At 44.9% G+C, this 25,908-nt stretch overlaps 1 protein-coding gene across 1 annotated transcript; it reads right to left on the minus strand.

Annotated features, from left to right (window-relative positions):
• Positions 1-1,340: 1,340 nt before the first annotated feature.
• DHRS7 (dehydrogenase/reductase 7) lies at positions 1,341-21,546 on the minus strand. The gene is made up of 7 exons (XM_080346021.1): positions 21,336-21,546; positions 16,388-16,540; positions 9,857-9,963; positions 8,733-8,972; positions 4,321-4,443; positions 2,677-2,892; positions 1,341-1,550 (listed from the first exon to the last, which is right to left on the minus strand). The coding sequence occupies exons 1-7, from the start codon at positions 21,460-21,462 to the stop codon at positions 1,515-1,517; spliced, it is 1,002 nt and encodes a 333-aa protein (XP_080202147.1). The 5' UTR covers positions 21,463-21,546; the 3' UTR covers positions 1,341-1,514.
• Between the last annotated feature and the right edge of the window lie 4,362 nt (positions 21,547-25,908).

Below are 25,908 nucleotides of genomic sequence, written 5' to 3' on the forward strand. Positions count from 1 at the left end.
TCACCCCTTTTGAGCGTTAACAAAAACATTCAGTCCTGCAGCCTGCGTCTGCCCCACTCACGTACCGTACCGTAGAGCAACAGGAATCAGTCGAATGGAACAAAGTGTCAGGGAAGTTTTCAAACGGTGAATGCTTTGTCCCTTTTGGAAAGAGTCTGATTCTTGCTCAAGCATCCTGTGAACACCAGCTATTGTATTAAGCGTTGCTGCTTTTTTGTCGTGCAGCCCCACTGCTGCCTCTTTAGCACATCACAAGCCGCAGGACAGGAACTGGTGTGTTCCTGTCCTTCCAGCACAAGGTGACACTTGTCACTTCATCAGTCTTTTTTTTCCAGACAGTAGTTTTTCACTTTGTTAAATGTCACGTTAAAAACACCACTCTTGGGTTATTCTTTGCTATGGTTGGAAAGTTTCAATAACATTAAACAGGTTGTTACTCTTTTATTATCACTCTAAGATATAAGAAGTGAGAATTTTTCTTACCTGGATGGCCTGAGGTATATCCAAATATTACTGAGGCCTCTGTCAACAGCAGGAAGGTCACCAGGCGTCCAAGTACAGACACACTACCACTGGAGAGGTACTTTCCAACTAACGGTTGAAGTGCATGCCAAAAGGATGGTAAATGTTTTTAAAAAACCACAATTGTTTCCTCAGGGCTGTTACTGTCCACGAGCATCAATACTGTTGAGATTGGTTTTGTGTGAAAATGTGTTTCTGAGCGAGCTCTCGGCATCTCTGTCATGCCTAAATAGCCTGTAAGGTGCTGTGTGCCCGAACTCAGCGCTGGGGCCCGGGCTGTCAGCAATCTGCTGTGGAAGGGATTGCTCCGTAACGCTGTGCCCTCCTGTAGCTCCAGGCTGTTCTGCTCCAGGAACCTCCCCTGCTCCTCTCTCCCTGATGCTCTATAGCTGTAACACGTGCCAAGGCTCAGAGCAAGGCTGAGCACTGCAGGGGTTACAATGCTACTACCATCTGTTGTGCCAGAAAGGGATTTAGCCCTAAATACACCTGATGGTGATACACATTTTCCTCTGAGTCCACCTGTGCAGCAAGAATGAAATATAATCTTCTTTTCCCAAAGGAACACTTCACACACACTACACATCCTTACCAGTTATATCACAAGCTTCTATTTGTGGGTTTATTTTGCTCAAGGTCCTTTAGGAATGAAAGTGATGAACATGAACATGATGCTGTGGGTAGATAATTTTTAGCCTCCTCACCAACTATTTGCCCGTGTCAGCAGTAGAAAAACAAAACAATGCTGCCCGGCCTCTTCTGTCTCTTTTTGTAAGTGTAAAAATTCAGCCTCTGGAGTTTGACATGAAACAGGTACGTGTAGAAAGAGATTTTTATTTAGCCAAGTGTGTATACAGCTTGATAGATCCATCAAGTTGCATGATGACAAAGGTACAACAGATAAAAAAAAAGCTTTTGTTTGCAGCCACGCAATGTGAAAAAAGTTTCTCAGCCTTAGCACAAGAACAGCAGGACTTTGTACATACTCGTCCTTACTTCTTCTTTCTTGAATAAGAGACGTCAGCATCCTGGAGTGAGAGTACATGAAATCAGTATTTCCCCACCCTGCTTTCTATTGTATTTAAGTCCATCACCCACAGTGTTAGGCTGCTCGAAACAGCTTGTGCCAGCGGAGTGTTACAGCGTGGAAGTAGGAAGTTTTTAAGCTGCAGGTGCCACCCTTATTTTTGTGTTTCCTGCTTTTGGGGTACTTTTAACATTTTTTGTACCAAGTTCAACAAAAATTCAGTAAGAAGGGACTTGAACACAAGACCAGGGGGGAGAGGCTGAGGGAGCTGGGGTTGTTTAGTCTGGAGAAGAGGAGGCTTAGAGGTGACCCCATCACTCTCTAGAACTACCTGAAGGGCAGTTCTAGCCAGGTGGGGATTGGTCTCTTCTCCCAGGCAGTCAGCAATAGGACAAGGGGCCATGGGCTTAAACTCTGCCAGGGGAAATTTAGGCTGGACTGTAGAAAGCAATTCTTTGCAGAGAGAGTGGTCAGGCATTGGAACGGCTGCCCAGGGAGGTGCTGGACTCACCATCCCTGGAGGTTTTTAAACTGAGATTGGACATGGCACTTAGTGCCATGATCTAGTCAATGGACTGGAGTTGGACCAAGGGTTGGACTTGATGATCTCTGAGGTCTTTTCCAACCCAGTCGATTCTGTGATTCTGTGAATAAATACGATTTACCGAGCAGAAGTGGAAGAACAGCACCCTGCATATCTGTCTTCAGGGATGTGAACGTAAGAGCCCCGACAGACAGCAGTGCTGCTTCACGTACTTCTGGGAGGTGCTCAGATTAGTGCCTGATATAAAAACCAGACACAACGAAGGGAGATGTTTTACAACAGTCTTAATTCCGAGCTGCATTGAATAATTTACACTAGTGACTTTGAGCTCAGCTCTGCAGTATCACCAAGTCCTGAAGTTGAAGCCTGGGTGACAAAGATCAGAGCAAGACCTTTGGCAGTAATTCTAGACGGCCAGGTACGCAGCGACCGAGTCTGGCCGGGCATCAGCTGCCAGGGACGTGAGGAGGGAAAAAGGAAACTGATCTAACACGCAATCCTACCATTCCCGTGGCTAAAGAGCCTGTCAGCAGAGTGGAAAAAAAGCGAGGATGCAGCGAAAGGAGTAACCTAATAACCTTACCATGCCGCTCTTGAAGTTCTGTATCCTCTTCTTGCCCATTCTGTTCATCAGCCACCAAGCCCAGGTGGGTGCGTACTGCCAGAGGTAGCACACGGCCAGGTAGGGCTGGTCGCTGACCCAGGCCTCCTTCACGTCGTTGGCTACGCTCACCAGGGTGAGCCGGACGCAGCGGCTGGTCGGCATCTTGTGGGACTGGTTGCCCGTGCTCTCTATGGACTGGAGGGGAGGGAGAGCAAGGTGGGATTAGAACTGGACTTCTCTTTGTGGGAGAGAAAGGGCACAGCTCCTCCCGGCTTCTCCACCGGGCACACGTGGAATAACCAGCCAGGACACTGGAGATCGGGGCTGGGGAACCCTCGCTGTGCTAATCCTGCTTTTCAGTGTGGGGACACTTAGGACCTTCCTTTAGCACCCACGCTTAAATAAAACACACTTTCAATTAATACCTTTGATTGATGAGTCAAAGATTCTTTTTTTTAAATGAATCTCCAAATTCTGTCCCGCTCCATCATGGCCTCTGCTGTATCATGAACTAGTTCTATCAAGTCACCCCTTCAAAGGGCACTGAGAACTGGGCACTTTCCTGCTCCCAGCTGCCTACCCCATTATAAGCTACAAGTTAATCAGTAACCAAGTTAGTAGGTGAGGCCACATTCCCCATTAATTTCAATATCCCTGCCAGCTCTGCTCTGCGGGCAGCCATTGGAAACAAGAGCAACGGGCTTCATCAGAGGTGGGGGTGTCTTACCTGACACCTGTCCACACATATAGCGTGGTGAACAAAGGCCAGAGCCCTGGGAATCCATCTGCATTCGCTCCAGCAAGAGCAGACTGCTCTACCCATCTCCTTTCCCACAGCAAAAGCAATTCTGCTCTAGGTTCAGTCATCCTCCTGGGTCTTCTGCCATGCTGAAATCTGAGGAATTTGTTTTGCAAGCTTTCCAGATTGCTCAAAAAGTACATCTTTCACGGAAGTATGAAGTTTTGCAAGCCAAAAGTCCTTTTAGAACTCGATTCAACAATGCGAGATATATCCTGTCCCCCTCATCCTGCACTGGTGGGTTATCCTGAGCTTCAAACTGATTGAATTTAGGACAGATTGCATTTATATGTATCATAGCAGCAATCTCTGCCAACAGCTTCGTTAGACAGCCTTTATTAAGAGCAATTGTGCAGTTGGAAGGTTTTGCTGTTTCTCTGCGAACAATCACTAACAATGTGCGCCTCGCATCAGCTGACGGCAGCGGCCGTGCCAGCAGCAGCGTCAACCCAACGGGACACGGTGACTGCGGCGAACAAAAAGGCACCTGTGCAGAAAGGACGTGACTCTGCACGCAGAGCTGCCTCCAGAAAATCCCAGCCTTTTCCCTAAAACTGCAGCTGTAAAGTAAACTTTACTAGGCTTGGATTGTACGTGTTGGAAGAGAGAAGCCACAGCAACTCTCAAACTTCATTTTCGCTTGGTATGGACTTGACACCACAACAAATTGGAAGACTATAAGTGGTTCTGCACCAATCAAAGCGTCTCTTAGTAAGAAGATGAGGCTGGTGTTTGCTAGGAGGGGAAAACTAAAAGAAATCCATAAGAGGATCGCTGAGTGCGCAGCGACAGTTGGATTTATGACAGCGGATCTGAGTCCTTACCTTTGCGAGATTCTCCGTGAAGACATTCTGTATAATATTAGACTGCACAGGCCCTGGGCATATGTTGATAATACTTATCTCAGGGTAGTCAGTCAGCTCAGTCCGAAGGGAGTTGAAAAAACCCTGGAAGAAAAGATTATATTAATCTTCTTTTGCCACGTTTCTGCATGTGGAGAGGTTTAGCTGGCTGCATATTTTCACACTAATTCTATGCTGTAAAGGGAACAGTATTCCACTAAGACCGATTGCTACTACTTCCTCTGACTTCTCACATTCAATGGTTAACTTAAAATTGTATCTGCAATTATAGACATTGACATATAAACCAGGGAGGGACCTATTCTTGATTTTTCAAATACACAATAACGTCACTAAACCACAGCCAGATCCTGCTGTTCCTGTACTGAGGACAAGCCTCAATGTTTTGCCATCAATTGTAACTGTAATATCGTGGAAATTAGTTTTTGCAGGTGTATTGCTCTTTGTGATGAGATTAAAGACTTCACATTGTTACTCTTCAGTAAGTGGTACTGGTTATATTTAAGAGAGGGAGGAAAACTTCTCAGCCTATCAAGTCAAAGGTGCACCCTGATATTTCAGGGGGTAACTCTGCACCACTGAATTCACCACAGAGTTTGAAATTTGCATCCACATAGACATGAACATCATTTCAGTTTAGGAGTATGCTCGTTAAAGTACAATTACAAAAACTGCAAGTATTTCTTGTCTTTAAGCTAACAGGACACAAGTTTTCTTAATCTCTCTGGCAATTCACATTTAGACAACAACTATTATGGGCAACATGACCAATTCAGGAAGGTCTTCCTACCGAAGTTGCTGGCCAAGCACTACAGAACTATGATTTAGCAAACACCGCATCGTGTCTTATCTTTGACCTGGTTAATAAGTTCCCTGTGTTTATTCCCACACATAATTTTGTGTCACGACAGAGTGAGCACAAGGCGATAAAGCTTCTCCCACGGTAGCAGAAATGTGTGATTTGCAGTCCCATCCAGCTGGGGCGGAGGGCTCTGAACTACACTGCAACACAGGGCTAAAATCAGCCCGATGTGCTGGGCAGTGAGTTGCACACCGGTGCGCACCAATAACACAGGCTCTAATTTCCCAATTGCTGGTGACTAATTCCAGCTTATAGATTGCATACGGGCTTCGCAGCCAAGTTCTGTAGAAACCCTGACCATGTATTGCAAGTTATAAGTACCTGCAGGGCCCGTATCTCACATCAGATCTTCACAGATCTGGTTATCAAAGATCACAGATCTTCACAGGTTATCAAAGCCTGGAGATGAGAACTAAGAGAACATCAGAGAGAACTAAGTTCTAACATCAGAGACACTCCTGTACCCAAAGTCTGCTTTGGGACACATGGGAAAGCAGCTCAGATCTGCCAGCCACCCAGTAGTTTGGGATTAAAAGCCCAGGCCCTCCCTTAGATCACCTCCTGCCCTGAGTGTTTCCACCAAGCCCAGACTAACACCAGCTCCGACACAGGGTGTGTGGATCAGGAACAGCTTTAAGCCATATCTGGGCCACCTTAGTGACCGAATCCTATAAGATGCTGAAGAAGGTAAAGCTTGACTGACTTCTACTATGACAGAAACACTTCAAATGTTCAGAGACTGAACAAAGAGAGCAGCGGTTGCTGCTCAGTGCAGCCCAAGGCTTGTGAGACATGTTCCTGGTTCAGGAACACGTTGAAGGCCACCAGTTCTGATCCATTCCACATGACACCAATTACATGAGTTACAACTAGATGAACGGCACATGATCTCCAGGAGCATCATCACACTTGGAGAGAAACTGCAGCCAGATGCAGACGCCGCTGGATTTGACTCTATGCTCTTACAGCACTCCCAGAACGGAAATAAAGGGTAATTTCATCAGCGGAGTGTTGGTATGAAGAATTCCAGTTGGCATGAATCAAAGCGTGATTGTCTCAAGAACAAATCTGAATTCTTAGCAGAATTCTTTCCTTCCTCCTCCAACTGCCATTTAAAAGAAATTTTTAAAAAAGAACAAAAGGAGGGACTTTTTCTCAGCTGTGGTAGATGCAAATGCGTTAATTTACAAAAACAAACAAAAAACCCAGCAAACAGCACACATAACCAAAACATAATAGATGAATTTGTGTCAGATAGGCTCACATATTTAATAACTGATGGCCAAAATGCAATCTTCACGTCAAGATCTTAGAATACAAGTTGATACACGCTGGGAAGACACAACAGGAACAGCATCACTTTGTGCTTTGTCTTACTGCTCTCCTACCCTCTTCTCTGGCCATTTCTTCTTGTTCACAGTCAGAGCTGGGCTACTGGGCTACCTGGCAAGGCCTCCCATTCCTGCACAGCTCCTTTACTTCAACTCTACTGGGGAAGGTTGATATTTCATATAAAATGGTTTTTGGGGGGTTTCATGCCACATTGAGCCGTAACTCCAGACTGACAAGAGACTCTCAGACCGAGTCTTTTCAAAATCTATATTGCAAATCCCATGTTTTAACACCTGTGATTTGTATTTGCAGAATTACCGTGAAGCAAACAAGAAGGGAGGTTTGGAGCCCGGCCTGGTTACTGAGCAGAAATAGAAGCCAACAAAAATATAAGCAGTTCAATCAGCTGATGGTTAATTAATCGGGAAATTTTGGTAAAATATCTCTTTGAAGCTTTTCCCATGTTCTCAACATGAGATTCAGAGTTCTACGAGTTTTTAAAGCAACACCCGAATTCCTTGTGCTCTGCAACTAATTAGCCATACTTAAGCCAACCACACCACACCTCAGGATAATTCAACTGAAAGAAAACTTAATAAATAAAGCGGCATAAAGGGAGTTCATGCTTCTGCTCACTGCATTCTTCCAATTTAAATCTACTAGACTTAAAGCAAAAGCTGGCCTCTAACGGGCAGTTCCATCGCTGCCACTCAGATGAGGAGCAGCAGAATCCCAGAATGTCAGGGATTGGAAGGGACCTCAAAAGCTCATCCAGTGCAATCCCCCCATGGAGCAGGAACACCCAGATGAGGTTGCACAGGAAGGTGTCCAGGCGGGTTGGAATGTCTGCAGAGAAGGAGACTCCACAACCTCCCTGGGCAGCCTGGGCCAGGCTCTGCCACCCTCACTGAGAAGAAGTTTCTTCTCAAATTTAAGTGGAACCTTTTGTGTTCCAGTTTGTACCCACTGCCCCTTGTCCTATCATTGGTTGTCACCGAGAAGAGCCTGGCTCCATCCTCCTGACACTTACCTTTTATATATCTGTAAACATTAATAAGGTCACCTCTCAGTCTCCTCTTCTCCAAGCTCCAGAGCCCCAGCGCCCTCAGCCTTTCCTCATAAGGGAGATGCTCCACTCCCTTCAGCATCTTTGTTGCCCTGTCACTAATTGAAAACTTTTCATTAGCAGAGACCTGGCGCCACCTTCTACATCTTCAGTCTTTCAAGCATCTAGTGGCTTTGCAGTGTTGGCCACTTCTTGTATTTTTGTTGTTGTTAATCAAATTGGCAAAAAGATACTGATGCAATAGCTTAAGCAAAGTTATTTACCCCATTTATGTGCTTAAATCCAGGAGGGAGTAAGCAGGTGCCAGTTTTTTAAACCAGCACTGAGCACAGCTGACGTTTATTTTGCTGAGATCAAAACATACATTAGCAGGAAGTCAAACAGTGCTGAAAGGCAAATATGTCTAAACAAATTTACTAGTTAAACAAATGATTCCTCAATGACACAGCCAGTCTTTTTTCCTCGGATACTTATTCTAAGCTCTTCTTTTATGTTCTTCTACACAAGCGAGACTACTTTCAAAAACTCTTTCCAAACAAGATTAAAGTGGTTTGCAGAAGACAACTTCTTAAGACACTTGGAGCTGCAGGCTCGTCACACCACAGCGAGATTCAGAACCATTGGGAAGACCCGTTCAGACATTCCTAGCCAAATCAGGAATTCTCATTTCTCTGAGGAATCTGCTTTACCCCTCACTGTTCTCGCTTTACTGTCCTAAAGAGTCTTAAAACTCTCACCAGTGACTTTTCCTCCCTAATTGAATTAAGATGAGAACACTGGGACTTCTGTATGAAACACAATAATCCTCTGACTCGGGTATTCCATCTGAAAGTCTTGTGCTTCACGTTGCAGTTTAACTACGCAGTGGTTAAGCCCAACTAAGATGGCATTTGAATTTTAGTCAGGAAGAAAAATCCACACTGGGAGCTGAGATATTTCGCATTTCAGAGCAAATTAATTCTAAATGACTTTGAACAGCTGAGGAAGTTACACATGCTGTGTGCAATTCAGGTGTGACTTGAGGTCTTCTGCACAGACTGACGTCCTCTGGTGCGGCGCTGATGTTGGTTTCCTACACAACAAGACTTAATTAATTTCAGAAATGTAACGTACCTGCAGAGCATGCTTGCTGGCACAGTACCCAGTGGCAAGAGGAGCTCCCATGATCCCCATGACACTGCTCACAGTCACAATCTTCCCTTTTTTCCTTTGGATCATGTGATTCAGGACATGTTTTGTCAACGAGATTGTCCCCAGGTAGTTGAGTTCTACTATGGCGCTGTAGACGTCCAGGTTCGTATCCACAAACAAGGAGCGTTGGGAGCGTCCACCATTGTTGATCAGAACGTCAATCTCAGGAAAGAGACAACGATATATTAATATAACACATTTCCTTCAATACTTGTGCTTCCTCAGTCAATTATTAAGTGACTATTCTCTCCAGTGTCTTCTCTGCCACACACCAGTGACGTTCCCTTTCCTAATTTTAAGCTGAGTCAACAGAACAGGAGCACAGTGTTTGATGCCAAACAAGGATAACTCCTAGGACAGGAACACCGGCAGCTGGGAAGTTGTTTTCCACACAATGTTTTTCTAATGCAAACTGCGCTTGAACGCTCTGGTCCTGCAAGGTGACCTCTGAGAAATATGTTTTGTGCAAGACCAGAAGCCAACTAAAGGAACAGAAGAAACAAATCTGGTACCAATAATCAAAATACCAGTGAACTAAAGGCCTAGCTTGAAGTTTTGCATGTTGTGCTTAATATTGATTAGACCTAACTGCTATTGGCTTAACTCCATGCTCTGGACTAGTAATCACGAAAATTACGCCCCAAACAAGGGAAACAATTGTGCCCCATGTCCAGTTTTGTTCCACACAGTTCTGAACACAAATTACACACATTGCTGAAGCTACAAAAAGGTTCTGACTTTCACACACAATTTTCCATATACAGCTGAGGATTGCTCCAGTTGGTCGGGAAATTCAGTGACATTGAGCAAGGGATTTTTTAGTTCTTGGTAATAAAAAGTAGTTATTTGTTCATTGCTGCTTCTCTGCAAAGCCTCAAAAGGGATGGAAATTCAGGTTCTTTTTGGCAGGTTTAGTACTGAAACTTAAGAAAAATGTAGACACTTGTGAATCTACCATACAACAAAATAAAAGGGAAATACGAACACAAACAGAGGTATAGGAGATAGAGAAGAAAAAGAAGTTTAATTCCAGAAGCACACCTTACCTTGCCAAAATGCTTAAGAACACTGTTGGTTGCAGCTTCATGGGAGCTTCTATCAGTCAAGTCAAGACGCAGAACAAGGATATCTTTTTCACTCAAGCTGCTTATCTCTAAAAACAACCATAAAGTGAATGGGAACCAAGTAGATTGCTAACATAAAAACTGTAGGAAATGTAATATGCTTTTAAACACCACACTTTCATGAAGCCATGACATTAAGTTGGAAATAAAATGCTTGGGTTTTTTTCCATGTTGAACTCCACACAGAATCCATTTTTAATCTGCTTCTACCAAGTCTTTGTTTTCTTGTCATTATGTTTTTGCTTGTAAAAAGCTTGACTTAATTAACAGGCTTGTGTAGCACCAATATACACAATTTCAATTCCCCAGATAAATGGCCATAGTTGGGAGTAATATGCAACAGGACTGCCTGATACTGGAATTTTTCATGGAGCCTGTTGGCAGCCTTGATACTTTGCTCATGTGTTAACGGGTCAAGCACGTTTATTCCTCACAACAGGACAATTTAGACCCAAAGCACAACATATATCCATGAGTAGCTATGAGGCATAGTTAAGCGAAGCTAAACTATGGGGGCGTTATTGGAGGAGGTAGGAGGTTTCTGTTTAACTGACAGCTTTTAAAATATCCATCTCCTGAAATAAAAGTCACCTGTCATCAAGTTCAAGCCTTCATGTTGAGCGTTTCTACCGCTGTCTCTTCAGAACAGCTGACCTTTTCCATAGAAAGCATTTCTTGAGCAGTGATTTGTTACCCTGGGGTTCTGGGGCAGATGACTCACAAAAATAAAACCTTCAATGTCAATATTTTCAGGGGTTTTTAACTACATATAACATGATTTTCCAACTTTATTGTAGATTGCTAGTGCTATTTTTGTTTCTAAACTGATTCCTAGCCACAACTAAGTGTATCTGTTTCCCTTCCACAAGCTGCACTTTTTAGAGGGGCTCTGATTTTTTTAATTACTACTTCTTGCATATACAGGTAAGGTTGAACTTTGCAGTGACATACAAATAAAGACGTTGCTGAAATCCTTAGGCTGCCACTATTCAAAGGTCATTAGTATCTAGGCTACTGGTTGTACTAAACTCATCTACCTGGTTTAAGGCTACCAATATTTCCATTTATTGCTCCCTCCAACCCCTCCATGTGCATTTTCCTCCCCATTTCTTCCAGAAACACAGCAGTAAAACCCATGTAGTTTAAATGGCTCTCAGAGACACACCTCTGCCTCATGCTCCCTCATGCAGATTTTGCCTGATGGGATGAGGATGTTTCTGTTGTGGATTAACAATTCCACACGGTCAGCCCAGCAAAGAAAGCTGCACAGGAGGGACAGACAAAAGCAGAGGAAGAGACACAGGCTGCTGATAAGGAAGGAAGTGCTCTTTTTTATGATAAACTAAGAAACTTCTGACTTCAGGAAATATCAAACCAGAGGCCTAGTTTTCTTGTGGAGCAATCTAGGCCGGTCTGATTTCCACCCCCCAAAGCACTCAGACCACACATCTCCATCAGCTTCCTCACCCCTTTTTGAGGGTGAGGAACCCTTGGTCTAGGCACTCAGGCAGATTTACAAGCTTTCAAGTATTCTTGTGACTCTTTTTCTAAACTTCTTCTACCGTCTGCTCATCCCCTTGTTTCTCTGTGCACAGTGTTGAAAGCATTTATATGTCCCAATTTATACACTATTAGAATCACGTTCTCCATTCTTCTTGCCCATAACCCCTAACACTCCACTGCCTTTTTTGCCTGCTACCAAGCACGTTTTTAAGGGAACAATTATGATAACCCAGAAAAACACTTGCTCCCAAGTGGCAGACCTTAGAGTCCATTGTTTTACACAAACATATGTTAGTTAACATCCTTTGGCAAAGTGTCTCCAGCTGCGAAGTGAATTGGACATGGCCACCAGCTTTCGGATGCAGCGTGTCTGGAACTGAGTGAGCGCTCTAAGCTCAGCCTACCAGGAGCAAAGGGCATGTCACACAGCTGCGTTTGGGTTTTGGGGGTCTCTTAAAGTCTTCAGACATAGCGGCTTTACACCACATGGGATCAAACTGCCCAACCACCAAGCAACAGGTCTTCTGACTGACATTTTTCTTATCAAACAATCATGGGCTGCGTCCTCCCCTTTGATGGTTCATTAAGTTCCAGTTACTCTTTAACTAAAACATGGTTACGACCACTCAAAGCCAAATTATTTTGTGAAAGATGGCTGCGTTAATGCTCGCTTAAAATAATATTTTGTTATGACATCAAGTAACCGCTTTCCCCTGGGATCCCCTAGAGGATTTCAGATCAACAACTATTTTCAATACATGTTAATCCAAGATAGCAATCCCCTGTAATACAATAAATGCTATTACTCAGCATAGACCCTTGATTTCCCAGATCTTCAGCACCTCCTTTATCTTTTATTTCTATCTGGTATAATGCCCTTCAATAGAACATGAGCTTTTAGCAGAGGCTGAACAACATGATCTCCTGAGGTCCACTCCAACCTCAATTACTGTATAATTCTATAATGTATAGATTATCTGTCATTCATTTGACCTACCTATATTTAAATCATATTTGAGCTTTGTCAAACCAAGAAACACACCCACGATCTACTTGGTTTCTTTGTTTGTTTGGTTTGGCTTTTGTTTTTTTCAGGGCTTTTGAGAGAAAACAGCATCCAAAACGACTGGCAAAATTCAACTCATATAGCAGAGACAGGTTGGGGGAAACACAGAAGCCATTTGCAGGAACCATGTAAGTTATGCAAGTTGTTTTCTCTCCCTCCTGCAGAGAAGTGTTGAGCTGGCATATGCAGGACTCGACAGGCATTACCACAGCTTTTATGGTTTTTTACCTTCCTCCTCTCTCTCCTTCAGCTTTTAAGCGGTGTAGAATGCATAATTACGCATTATAGGGTGGTGTCTCTGAGTTTTGAACAAGATAAATGTGCTCGCTTCTGACATTAATAACGAAGTTATGTAGTCAAGTTGCTGTTGCGTATGGCATCTACAGCTGGCATGTTAAAGCCTATTAGCTCCAATTATGCCATATAATTCAGCCAAATTCAAGTTGATGTTACATGTTGCAGCTCAACCTTAATCCATCCCACGCTACTCAAACCTTGCAGAATACTCTTGAGCTCAATTGCAAAAACAAAACATGCAGGAGGTGGGAGCACAGACAAGCCACCTAAGAAGGAAATGGACCCACTGCCCAAGCATGCAGAGATGGAATCAGGACAATCAAAGCTCAGATGAAGTTGAAAATGGTGAGGAATGTAAAAGGCAACAAGAGCTTCACAGGTACAGCACCAACAAACGGAAGACCAGAGTGAGCTCACTGCTGAACAGGGATGGAGATGAAAGATGAAGAGCACAGGAAAACATGAGGTACTCATTGCCTTCTTTGCCTTAAGTCTTCACTGGCAAGATCTCCGCTCAGGTCTCCCACACTCCTGAGGCTAGACTCTGGCAGAAAGAAATACTAGCAGCGTCAGAGAAAGACCAAGGTAAGGACAAACTGCATATATAATGGAGCAATATATACATCCAGGACTTATAAAAGCCGACCAGTATCGCTCCTCTTTGGAAGGTACTTGGTAAGTGGAGTAACTCCGCAGTGACAGCAGAAAACCAAACGTCACAAAGCCTAACCTCAGTCCTTGGGAAAACTATGCGGCAATTCCCCCTGGAAGCAAATTCCAAGTATATGAAGGACAAGAAGGTGACCAGGAAAAGCCAGCACAGATTCAGCATGGACATACACTGCCTGGCCAGCTCAATTGTTTTTGTGATGACTGGCTGCGGGGACAAGGGGAGAGCAGTGGATGTTGTTCAGCTTGACCATGTAGCTTCCCATGTTGTTTTCCATAGCATCCTTGAAGCTATAGTGGGGAAATATGAAGGGTCTAGATGAGTGGATTACAATGCAAGTGAAAAACAGGCTGGATCACCAGGCCTGACACGTAGCAACCAACCATTCAAAGCCTAACTGGTGACCAGCTATAATTGCTATCCATCCACGATCAATATCTTCTAATATCTTCCTTAATGACCCACATCATTGGATAAAACACAGGTTTTCAGCAAATTTTCAGTTAAAAATCAAGTTTAAAGGAGCAGTTGCTACGCTGGAGGGTAGGACTGCCATTCAGAGGCATCTTAACAAGGTGTGGGAATGGTCTGACAAACCTCATTAAGCTCAACAAAGTCAAATGCAAATTTTCACACCTGGGCCAGAACAACGCTACGCTGTACTGCAGGCCAATGTGGAAACGGCCAGGTACCCCCTCTCCAAACAAGACACAAGGTCCTGATGACAACGGCAAGTTGAACTTAGGCCAGCAATGATCTCTAGCAATCACAAATGTTAGTGGGCTGCACCAGCAAGAGCAGACTGAGGGAAGTGATTGTTTTTTAGTGCCTGGACCTAAAAACTGCATCTGGAGTAGTGTGCCCAATTTTGGACCCCTAGTTCAAGATAAATAATGATAAATGATAGAGAGTATAGCACAGGGACAGTTAGGGGAGCTAGCACACATAATCACCAAGGAAAGGGATGGAAAGCTGGGTTTACAGTGTCTTGAGAAGGATAAGAGGAGAAGTTGGCCTAATTACTCTCTTTCACTACTTGAAAGTTGGCTATAGAAAATATGAAAAACTATGTTACTGAAGGGTTTCTGATAATCCTACTAATCTAACCAATAGTTAAAATAAAGTTCAGCAGCATGTACTTGCAGAACACAGGGATACATAAGACTTTAAAGCTGGCATATACCACAGTTTAGACATTCACAGGGTCACTTAAAGTTGTCAGAGGCAGAAATCACGCTAGATAAACCTGTACTCTTGGTTCACATCAACTGAAATAATATTTCTGAATATTCCTTAGCACGTTGCGCTCCCATACAGGTGTTGCCTGAAAATGGATATCCAGGATTACAGCTCCAGCCAGTGTATCTAAGGTTATCAGTTTTGCAATGACAACAAACGGCCACAGACGCAAATGTGGTTGCAAACTTCTACTGACTGCTAAACATTGCACCATGTAGCATTGGAATTCTGACATGATTACCACTTAACCACACTGTCATCCTTTGTCCCTTACTTCTTTTTGAAGTTATCAACGAAGATGATGAAGGGAGTGGAGCATCTCCCTTATGAGGAAAGACTGAGGGAGCTGGGGCTCTTTAGCTTGGAGAAGAGGAGACTGGGGGGTGACCTCATTAATGTTTACAGATATATAAAGGGTGAGTGTCAGGAGGATGGAGCCAGGCTCTTCTGGGTGACAACCAATGGTAGGACAAGGGGCAATGGGTACAAACTGGAACACAAAAGGTTCCACTTAAATATGAGAAGAAACTTCTTCATGGTGAGGGTGGCAGAGCCTGGCCCAGGCTGCCCAGGGGGGTTGTCGAGTCTCCTTCTCTGCAGACATTCCAACCCGCCTGGACACCTTCCTGTGTAACCTCATCTGGGTGTTCCTGCTCCATGGGGGGATTGCACTGGATGAGCTTTTGAGGTCCCTTCCAATCCCTGACATTCTGTGATTCTGTGATATTTAAGTGGCTGCTTTTTTGAAGCACCAGAAAATAGCAGTAAAGAACTGTGCACTTTTGGAAGGTCCTTGACAGATTTCCAGAGTAGCTGCTGCAACATTTAGATTTCTAGAAATGTTTAGGTGCTAACCCAAGACAGATATTAAATTATTCACCAGCACACATTCTAAGTAGACTGTGGCCATTCCATCAACGCTACTAGGAATGAACTGTCAGTGTGATAACACACTCAGTATAAAATAGTGTGTCTTGAGCTATGGAGGGATAGTCTGAAAGAGGTATATCATCAATCATGTTTAAAACCCCTATTTATCAGCATGAATTAACTGCCTATCCCTCGTGCTGTCAAACCAGAAAACAGGAGGGAAAAAGAGAAATGGGAGGAATGAAGCTACTACTGACTCCGCAGGCACATGAAAGACAACTGGGATAGTTAAACATCCCACTTCACATTTGTTCCTCTTGGTCTCCAGGTGATCCTCTTTCTGGCACTTGCTCAGAACAACTTTTTCTGAACATTTCTATTAATTCCTTTTTGAGAGAGGAAAGTCAGTGGTCAGTCTGCCTGTAACATGCACAAACCTGAAGGAAGACGATTTCTCAGCAGCACACAGCTACATGGTTTTAGTTCTTAACAGGCTGACACCCTTCAGACTGTTTCCCCCCTTCCCCACAGTATTTATTCTTTTTCTTAATTTAGTATCTTGGAAGACAACTTGCAATTGCTAATGAGATTTTTTTTAAGTACCACTGGCTTATGAAGGAACTCACAGTGCAAGTCTTTACAAAGGCTTCTCGCTCACAAAAAGAAAATAACAGCTTCAAGTGTACGGTGAAGCTATGTTTACTTTCATCACAAAATTTATTCCTGTGATATGCGGGTTGGTATTTCTGTGGCAACTCCATCACAGCGAGAGTGCAACTGTTTACATGAAGGAGCAAACTGTACTTACGAAGGCATTTCTTTTTCACTCTTTCCAGCTCATCCTCTCTTCTTGCTGAGATGGCAAGCAAGGCTCCTATCTTCGATAGCTGGTAGGCCAATTCTTCTCCAATTCCACTTGAAGCTCCTGTCACCCAGACAACCTTGCCACGCAGTTCATCTTCTACCAAAAGAATGAAGACAGCAGTTCACACCTTGTCAATGCTAAGATTAACACTTAAATCACTGCAGGGGTTATTTTTGATATTGGTTTTGAGAAATATGATCATTGCGGGGGGTGGGACACACTGTTACAAAATCCTGAGTTCTTTATTTTTTGGTCACGTGCAGTTGTGAAATCGTTCATAGCTGTTCTGTTGTCACTTGAACTTTGTTCCACGGCTAATCTGAATAAACATGGATTATCTACCTGATTGGAGAAATTTGATTGCATTTCTGCAAGCCATCCACATGCAGCATTTCCACTAACCTCATCAGAAAGAGCTTCAAAGGAAAAGGGAGAAAAGAATTACTGGAAATGACAGGAATCAGTTACTGTTTTGCAAACCCAAACAAAAGCCTGCGCAAACTTTTCCCAATAATGTTCTATCTCGAAAATATTCACGAGTAATTGCAGACAGAAGAAAATTCTCCAAACAAAGGCAGCTCATCACAACAAACCGAATTGGTGTTCACCCACTTTAGTTCATATCTGATGCAGATTAATTCCTGCATTGGTCAGAGTACAGGACAGAGAATTCCCAAGGTGTGGGCTCACATCCAGATTTCTCATTTACTCATAGTTCCTGCCCAGGCATGATTTTTTAACCTGTAGTAAAAATGACAGCATCTTATTCCTTTTACCCCTCTGCTTACATGTCTGTCACCTTTATTTGCAGTCATCCCCAACCCATGATACACCTGGGTACTGGGAAAGAGGTTTCGTTTTCCAGACATACACCCAATATCATCAAATACAACAGACGGGTGAAAAACTACCCATTTATTGCTAGAAGATGACTTAAGGATGAATCATCACCAATATCAGAGCACTTTCTAGAACATATTATTGCCTAACACTTCAAGATCAGTCTTGGTGAATACTCATCTTTGCAGACATCTGATTCAAGTACCCAGAGCGCTGCTGACAGCAACTCTTGTTTTTCAAGTTTGTACAGAAGAGTATTCCAACAATGTCCAGCCAACCAAGAAAGATTTCACAGTATAATTCAAACAGCAGAGCCAAGTGCAGTTCCTGAGACTTAAAGCCAGTTCTATTCTGAAAAAGGCCAGAACAGCATTTTTCAGCTCACTGAATTATAACCACTCATTTAGTTTAGCAAAAATACTTCTTTTTAACTAAAGCTAGTGGCCATGACTACTTCTAGTTCCTGCTTACTGCAGTTCCTGGTTCTCTCCAGACTACCCTTTGTTTCAAATTTCTACTTTCAGAGCCATAACGACATAAATCCCATGAAAAGCTCAGCAGCAAAACCTTCCACCCTTCTGAGAAGAGCAGAGAGCACTCAGGACTGACTATCAGAGCTCAGCTTGAGTCTGAGGGACTCCAAGTGAGTATTTTTTTAAGCTGACTCTATTTTAGTCAAAGACAAATCCCTCCTAAACCCAAGCTTTGGTGGTTTGGGGTTGTTTGGGGTTTTTGGTTTGCTTTTAAAACCAATAACAACAACAGACACTTTCCAAAGCAGAGATGTATTCTAACGTTATGAACTTGGGAGGTGGAAAGAGGTGTTGCTGAAGCTGTAGGAACAACCACTGTATTGATCATTATACCGAATGGCTGCTGACTGTATTATTCACACTATTTTCCTACAGTTTTACTCCAATATTACCAATTCATTGTATTAACCACAAAAAACACGCGGGTACATCTCTCCTATTACATTTTTTGAAGAAAAACTGTGTAGACAAGCACTACATGAACCAAAAAAAACCCACATGGGCATACTTTCAACCCTTCTTATCACAGTCATCTCCTCTTGCTACTGAAAACAAATCCTCTTCCTCCTACCACTTAGTTTCCCTGTTCCCAACCTGTCTTGGGCAGCTTGACTGCAGTTACAGGATCTTGTTCTGTGGACAGAATAAGTAGTTGACATAAGGAAAGTTCTCCACTGATTCCTCAGCGCTGATAGTTACCCAGCACTGAGCTACTGGGAGTTATAATGGAAAAACGAGCTCAAATGCTGTTGCAGAACAAGTACCAAACCACCAGCTTGCTCTAGAATAAATGTCCTGTTCTTACTGGAAATAAGTTTAAAAATTAACCGCGACAAATTAAAAAACAAGAGTAGATTATGCTATTACTAACCATTAACTACTGTGTGACAAGGCATAACAAATGAGAGGTTGAACGAAGTACCGCAAGTAATCCAAGAAGTGCTTTTGTAGCTCTGTTTATGTTTTTTTCCAACATTTCATAGCTCCTATAGCACAAGGTTGCCATGACATTGAATTTGTGAACAATATTTGGGGTGGGGAGGTTTAAAACAGAACATCCTTCCCACTCCCCTTAAGAATAACACCATTATTCTCAGTTTTAAGACGGGGTTTTCAGATACATAGGTTTTCACACATGATAATACTACACCACCTATGAAAAGTACACCATTTAGAATGACTGCTCTTCAGCTCATGAAACACAACACGTAAGGAAACTCATCCTGCACACAGTAACCTTTGTTTCCCAACCCACCGATATTTAAAAGATGGGAAGCAATTCAGCACCTGCCAAGGACAAAATCCAGAAATGAATTCTCCCTATAGAAATGAATCATTGAAATTGAATCAGTCTTACCTACACTAAGGCCTTTCTTCATAATTATAGTTTACAGCACAAGAGAAAGAAACACATGAGATCAAGCTGCTTTCTGGTACTTTTATCTCCAAAAACTTCGACATCCATAATAATGTCGTGGAAGTGACAACACTATGTAATGACTGCAAGAGTGACAGCTCTAATAACAGATTTAAATAAAAATCAAGGGTTTTTTTCCATGGGATCCACACATTACTCACCTACACACTCTACATTAAGTGCACAACATAGGGGAGAAAAGGGGGAACATCTTTAAAATTCCTTCCATTTTCCTACCTGAAAACTTAGGATCAGCGCCATCATCCCACCTGTATATCACTGAGCTACCAGCAAAATGCCACTTAAATGCTACCTTTTCATCTACGTATTTTAGTTAATTACAAGCACTGAGGCCAGGAGACAGGGAGGGAACAGAACCCAGCTCACCTCTCTGCAGAGCCAAGGAGCTCATGTTGACAAAGTTCTGCCTGATTCTTCTGACATGTTGAAACAACAACATCAGAAAATGACAAGCGCTCTTTAGATGGAAACTTTGAGAGACTAGTTAAAAGGTTTCCCGGCTTCCAATAAGACTGAAGGCTACACTCAAATAACACCACGTCTACCTGAGAGCTCCTGCATCTTGATGTACGTTACATGTAGATCCCCCAGGACAAACTTTCAACCCTGCTTGCACTAGTCAAGGTTTATCTTGTTTCTCTGCCCTGAGTCTCTCTGTGATCTTTGCAAAGTCCACACACAAAGCTTTTGTGTAGTTTCCTCATAGTACCTGATGGAGGTACTATAAAGCTTTGTGCTGCACATCCAAAGAGCTACAGAAGATTGCTCACACAGAGTTTAAATTACTATTTCTTAGAGCTTTATTACTTGTGGATGTTTTTCTGTTCTCTTCTCCATTATACGCACTAGCATTTTTGCAGCAAGCTTCTACTGAAAGCAGAAGACAGAGGTGTCTCAATGAGTTCGTCCTACTCTTCTCTCAAGCCCTTCCTAATGCTGATCTCCACCTGCGCCATCATCCCCTACCAAACCGTGGGCTCATGCCCAAACCCTTACCCCACCATTCCCCCTGGGCACACATCCATTCCACACAGTCCTACCTCCCTGCCTCAACCCAACATCCAGTTTCATCTCCCACGTGGGACAGTTTATAGCATCCCTTGTCCCATTTTCCTTCAGATCAGCTTCATCCCCCAATGGGTCAAATGGAAGAAGAGGCTGTTGGGTGGTCACTGGTGGCACCGGCTCCCGCTCTCACCTCAACCACCCACACCCAGCACCCAAAAATCAACACTTCTGCCTAAGCTGAGGGGGGATACTCAGAAATCTGTGGATTTCCTGATCAAAAACCTCTATTAAGCAAATAAAAACTACGATTTTCAAAGGATCTTTGACCAGAAGTATGCAGAATGACAGTCAGATTGGAAAGACCAACACAAGCAAGAGTTTAAAACCCACATCTGAATGCATTTCATTGAAGTTTTGTACCCACAGGTGCTAGAAGCAGCACCTTACAGAAACGTGCAAAGCCAGCCGGGTGGTGCCATTCCCTTGTGCCCTTATGCACAATTCCTGGAAGAGGAAACCTACTTAATTCAAAGAGTAACAGTCATGTTTACTACATGGTAAACACTTTTTGGTACTACTGTGAAATCTGCTTGGAGATGACACAACAAAGTGAAACAGACACTGACCGCAAACACGCCACGTTCACCGAGGATCCTCTTTCCTCACCGACTCTCCTGGGCCGCTCCCTGGCCCTCACACCCCCCAGCAGCCCCCACCTCCCACACGCCAGTTCCAGAACTGGACATCTGCCCAAAAACGCTGCAAAACAACTGGTTCGGGGCCAAAAAAACCTCCGCACAGACGTGCTGGAGCTGTCACTGCACAACTGCTTTGAGATGTGTTTTATCGGTGTGACGGGGCTCTAAATGCCTCGCTGGTGAAGGGCTGGAAAACGATGCTTTCGGGGCCGTTTTGGACGATCGCACCAGCCCGCGGGGGAGGTGCCGCGGGCTGCGTGCACCGCGCTGAGGCGACTTCAGCCGCGTCCCTGTGGACCCCTCTCCCCACCACACGCCGCCAAGTCCCTTCCCAGCGCCCCAAAACCCTCCGCAGACACACGGGGCGGCTTTACCTGGCTTCTTCCCCCGCCACTCGGCCCACAGCACCGTGAGGTCGCCCTCGGCCCGCAGCCAGCGGCGCAGCAGGGCCAGCAGGACGCCGCCCGCCAGCGCCAGCCACAGCGCGCAGCCCCACGCCATGGCCGCCGCCGCCCGCCGCTCCGGCCGCCGCTTTATCGGGGCAGCGACGCGGCGGGAGCCGCCCCCGCTGCCCGGAGCCAGCGCCTGCCCCACGGCAGCGCAGCGCCGGCCTCCTCCCGCCTCCCCTTCCACCCCTTCTCCCCGGCGGGCAGGGCCGGGCAGCTCCGCTCGGCGCCGCTCCCCGAGGCGGCCGGGGCTGAGGGTAACGGCGATAAGCGCTGGGTTTGTAGGGGAGAGGCCATGCTTGTGACATGGGGTGAAGGTCGGTTTCTGGCAGCGGGGCCGGCTTTTATTTCCCCCTCGAGGGGAAAGGAGAGGAGCGCTGCCCGGGCTGCTCCTCGTAAACAACGCTGGCTGCTGCTTGGCCTTGGGCGAGTGTCCAGGGAAGTTGGGCTTCCATGTTTACAGATCAAAAACTGGCCTCGCCTTCCTGAGGAGGGCCTCACGGCTGTCCCCTGGGGACACGGGCAATTCGTGTCCCCCCCTGCCTGGCAGCCCCCAGCCTGGCTGCAGTCACCTTGTCACCGAGCATCCTGCATCCCTTTTGCTTCCCAGACACCTTCCCCACCCCTGTTTCTGCAGCACAGAATCCCAGAATGTCAGGAGCTGGAAGGGACCTCAAAAGCTCATCCAGTGCAGTCCCCCCATGGAGCAGGAACACCCAGATGAGGTTACACAGGAAGGTGTCCAGGCGGGTTGGAATGTCTGCACAGAAGGAGACTCCACACCCCCCCTGGGCAGCCTGGGCCAGGCTCTGCCAACCTCACTGAGAAGAAGCTTCTTCTCAAATTTAAGTAGAATCTCCTGTGTTACAGTTTGTACCCATTGCCACTTGTCCTGTCATTGGTTGTCACCGAGAAGAGCCTGGCTCCATCCTCCTGACAATCCTACCCTTGGCTGTGCCTCGCACTGCACTTGCTGCCAAGGTGAACCTAATTCTTGCTTAGACCAGCTCTGGACAATGTTTCAGACCTTGGGCTTAAACCCTCAGCTCGGAAATCTGTGGTGCTGAATACCTACAGGTACTAAAAACACAGAGACTGCAGCATTTCTGGACATCAAATCGCTCTTATCTACAGCTCCTCACCATAGATTTGTGTACAGGTGCACAACTCTGTTCTTACACAGAATCACACAGAATCACAGAATATCAGGGATTGGAAGGGACCTCAAAAGCTCATCCAGTCCAATCCCCTCATGGAGCAGGAACACCCAGATGAGGTTACACAGGAAGGTGTCCAGGCAGGTTTTGAATTACTCCAGAGTTGGAGGCTCCGCAGCCTCTCTGGGCAGCCTGTCCCAGTGTCTGTTACCCGCACTGAGATGAAGTTTCTTCTCAAATTTAAGTGGAACCTCTTGTTTTCCAGTTTGAACTTGTTACCCCTTGTCCTACCATTGGTTGTCACCAATAGGAGCCTGGCTCCATCCTCCTGACACTCACCCTTTGTATATTTGTAAACATTAATAAGGTCACCCCTCAGTCTCCTCCAAGCTGAAGAGCCCAGCTCCCTCAGCTTTTCCTCATGAGGGAGATGCTCCACTCCATCATCTTCATGGCTCTGCGCTGGACTGTCTCCAGCAGTTCCCTGTCCTTCTGGAACTGAGGGGCCCAGAACTGGACATGATATTCCAGGTGTGGTCTCACCAGGGCAGAGTAGAGGGGAAGGACAACCTCTAACCTCTAACTACCCTGATGTTTCAAAGTCTTTAACAGCAGGATGTGCAGACAGAAAAGAGGAACCCATAATAATTCCTGCCTCCATGCCAGGCGACAGAAATGCACACAGACCTTATGTAGGACAGGCTGCAGGCATACAGACCCTGATCCCAAAATCTCGTGGGCTGAAACCCTTGATCTATCTGAAGACATTGCACAGGATGGTGGTGTTTGCTACACACACCTACCCACTCTATCCTAGCTTCACCGATAACCGAAGGATTCAGGAATCAACACCAGAATTGCCACAAAATTTGCATTACAGCCTTCTGAGACAAAACACATCCATGGTGTACCTTTAAACCTCTAGGTTCTGACTGATTTTTCAGCAAATAAATCAGAACCTCATCCATATAAGGGAAAGGCCACAGAAAAATAAAAACACATTGCCAAAGTACTCTCTGTAAATAGCACGTATCCTCAACTCTGTCCAAACCAATCATTAATTAAATGGTCATTGTGTTTCAGTGTAAAAACAGGCCTTTGGAGGTTGTGAAGGAAGACCCTCACAAGAACTGTTCGCAGTTACATGTCACGGTTACAGATATTCTTTGTATTTCTCTGTTTTCTCTTGCACTCAGTGCTGATGGTGCACAAACTATTGTGGAGCACCAGAATAGGCAGTATAAAGCTGGAAGGGAACAGACACTGCACCTGCACAGCGATGTCCATTCTTGCTGTTTTCCAACTTATAAAAAGTAAATATGCTCATCTCATTAGTATTATCTTAATGATAGATAAATATGCTTAAGAAATTATCTTAATTATACACACCTGAATCTCTTAAATATATTTATTTTGAGATCCACACCAGCTAAAAAGCAGTAAAGCTACCACAGGGCAGCTTTTCCATATCGATTCCATAAACCAACTCTATCATGCCAGACTCTGAAATTTCATAGAATGTCTTGAGGTGGAAGGGACCCACAAGGATCATCAAGTCCAACTCCTGTCCCTGCACAGGACAACCCCACAGTTCACACCGTGTGTCTGTGGGTGTTGTCCAGTCTCTTCTTGAACACTGTCAGGCTTGGGGCCGTGACACCTCCCTGGGGAGCCTGTTCCAGTGTCCAGCACCCTCTGGGTGAAGAACCTTTTTCTCATGTCCAACCCAAAACTCTGGCACATCTTCCTGCCGTTCCCTTGGGTTCTGTCGTTGGTCACTAAAGAGAAGAGTTCGGCACCTGCTCCCCCTCCTCCTCTTGTGAGGAAGCTGTAACCACCATGAGGTCTCCCCTCAGGCTTCTCAACCCCAAAGCAACCGGCAAAAGATGGATATGAGTTCAGGGTTGCCGGCTTCCAGTCTCACCTTGATGACCAGCAGTGCTCTGGCTTTCCTTGCTGGAAGTACAACTTTGAGCATTGTCTTTTTCTTGCTTCAGAGCCAGCAGCTACTTAGATGTTGGACAAAGTATTAAATCAAAGTGAAACATCTCTTAAAAGATCACATCATAACAAAGCCCTTGGATTTGACCAAAATTCCCAAGAAAAAACAACAATATTTCTCCTTCTAATGCCTGAACTTAGCTTCCACCTGAGAAGCTAATTTTCACTTTCTGAAGGGGCTGCTACTGTTAACAGGAGCAAAGTCAACCTGAACATCAACAGAACGAGTGACAGTTCTGTTGAACTTTATGCTGTGATGGATGCAGACGGCACTTTGGAGCTCAGTAAACATATTCTGATATCTATGAAAGTACTTAACTGCGGCTGTGAAGTGCAAGAGCCAATGTAAAGCTGAAGTACAGGCTCTGAAAGCAACATGAGAAATAGCTATCGGTGTGAGAGGTCACAGTCTTGCTCCACATCCTGCTGTGAACCTTGCTGAGGTTCCCCGTGTTGACTCTGTGGCAGCAGATAACAGATCAGTTAAATGGGCACATAACATGATAACATGCCTTATTCTTAAGAGTTACATAAGTTATATTGACACAATATAAATAAAACCAAGATAACTTAACTTCTGTCTCAAAAGCAATAAGAAAGAAATAAATGTTTTATTAGAACGCTGTTACTAGAGATTTACTTTTATTCTGTAGTTGTGCAGTATTGAGAAGACCTTGTGCAAAAGTGCAATGTCAGAATGGAACTGGGGGATGAATGGACTGAGAGCAGCCCTGAGGAGAAGGACTTGGGGGTGGTGGGTGATGAGAAGCTCAACATGAGCCGGCAACGTGCACTCACAGTCCAGAAAGCCAACTGTGTCCTGGGCTGCACCAACACAAGTGTGACCAGCAGGTTGAGGGAGGTGATTCTCCCCCTCTCCTCCATTCTCATGAGACCCCACCTGCAGTCCTGTGTCCAGCTCGGGGGCCACCAACGTAAGAAGGACATAGACCTGTTGGAGCGAGTCCAGAGGAGGCCACAAAAATGGTCACAGGGCTGGAACAGGTCTGCTATGAGGACAGATTGAGAGAGTTGGGGTGTTCAGCCTGGAGAAGGCTCCAGGGAGACCTTATTGTGGCCTTTCCGTACTTAAAAGGGGCCAATAAGAAAGATGGGGACAGACTTTTTAGCAGGGCCTGTTGCAACAGGACAAGGGGCAACAGCTTTAAACTGAAAGTGAGTAGATCTATTTTGGGTGTGAGGAATAATTTCTTCTCCATGAGGGTGCTGAGGCACTAGAACAGGCTGCCCAGAGAAGCTGTGGATGCCCCATCCCTGGAGACATCCCAGGCCAGGCTGGACGGGGCTCTGAGCAACCTGGGCTGGTGAAGATGTCCCTGCTC

This window comes from Nesoenas mayeri, assembly GCF_963082525.1.
Source record: "Nesoenas mayeri genome assembly, chromosome: 5".
In the NCBI taxonomy this organism is placed as follows: Eukaryota; Metazoa; Chordata; class Aves; order Columbiformes; family Columbidae; genus Nesoenas; species Nesoenas mayeri.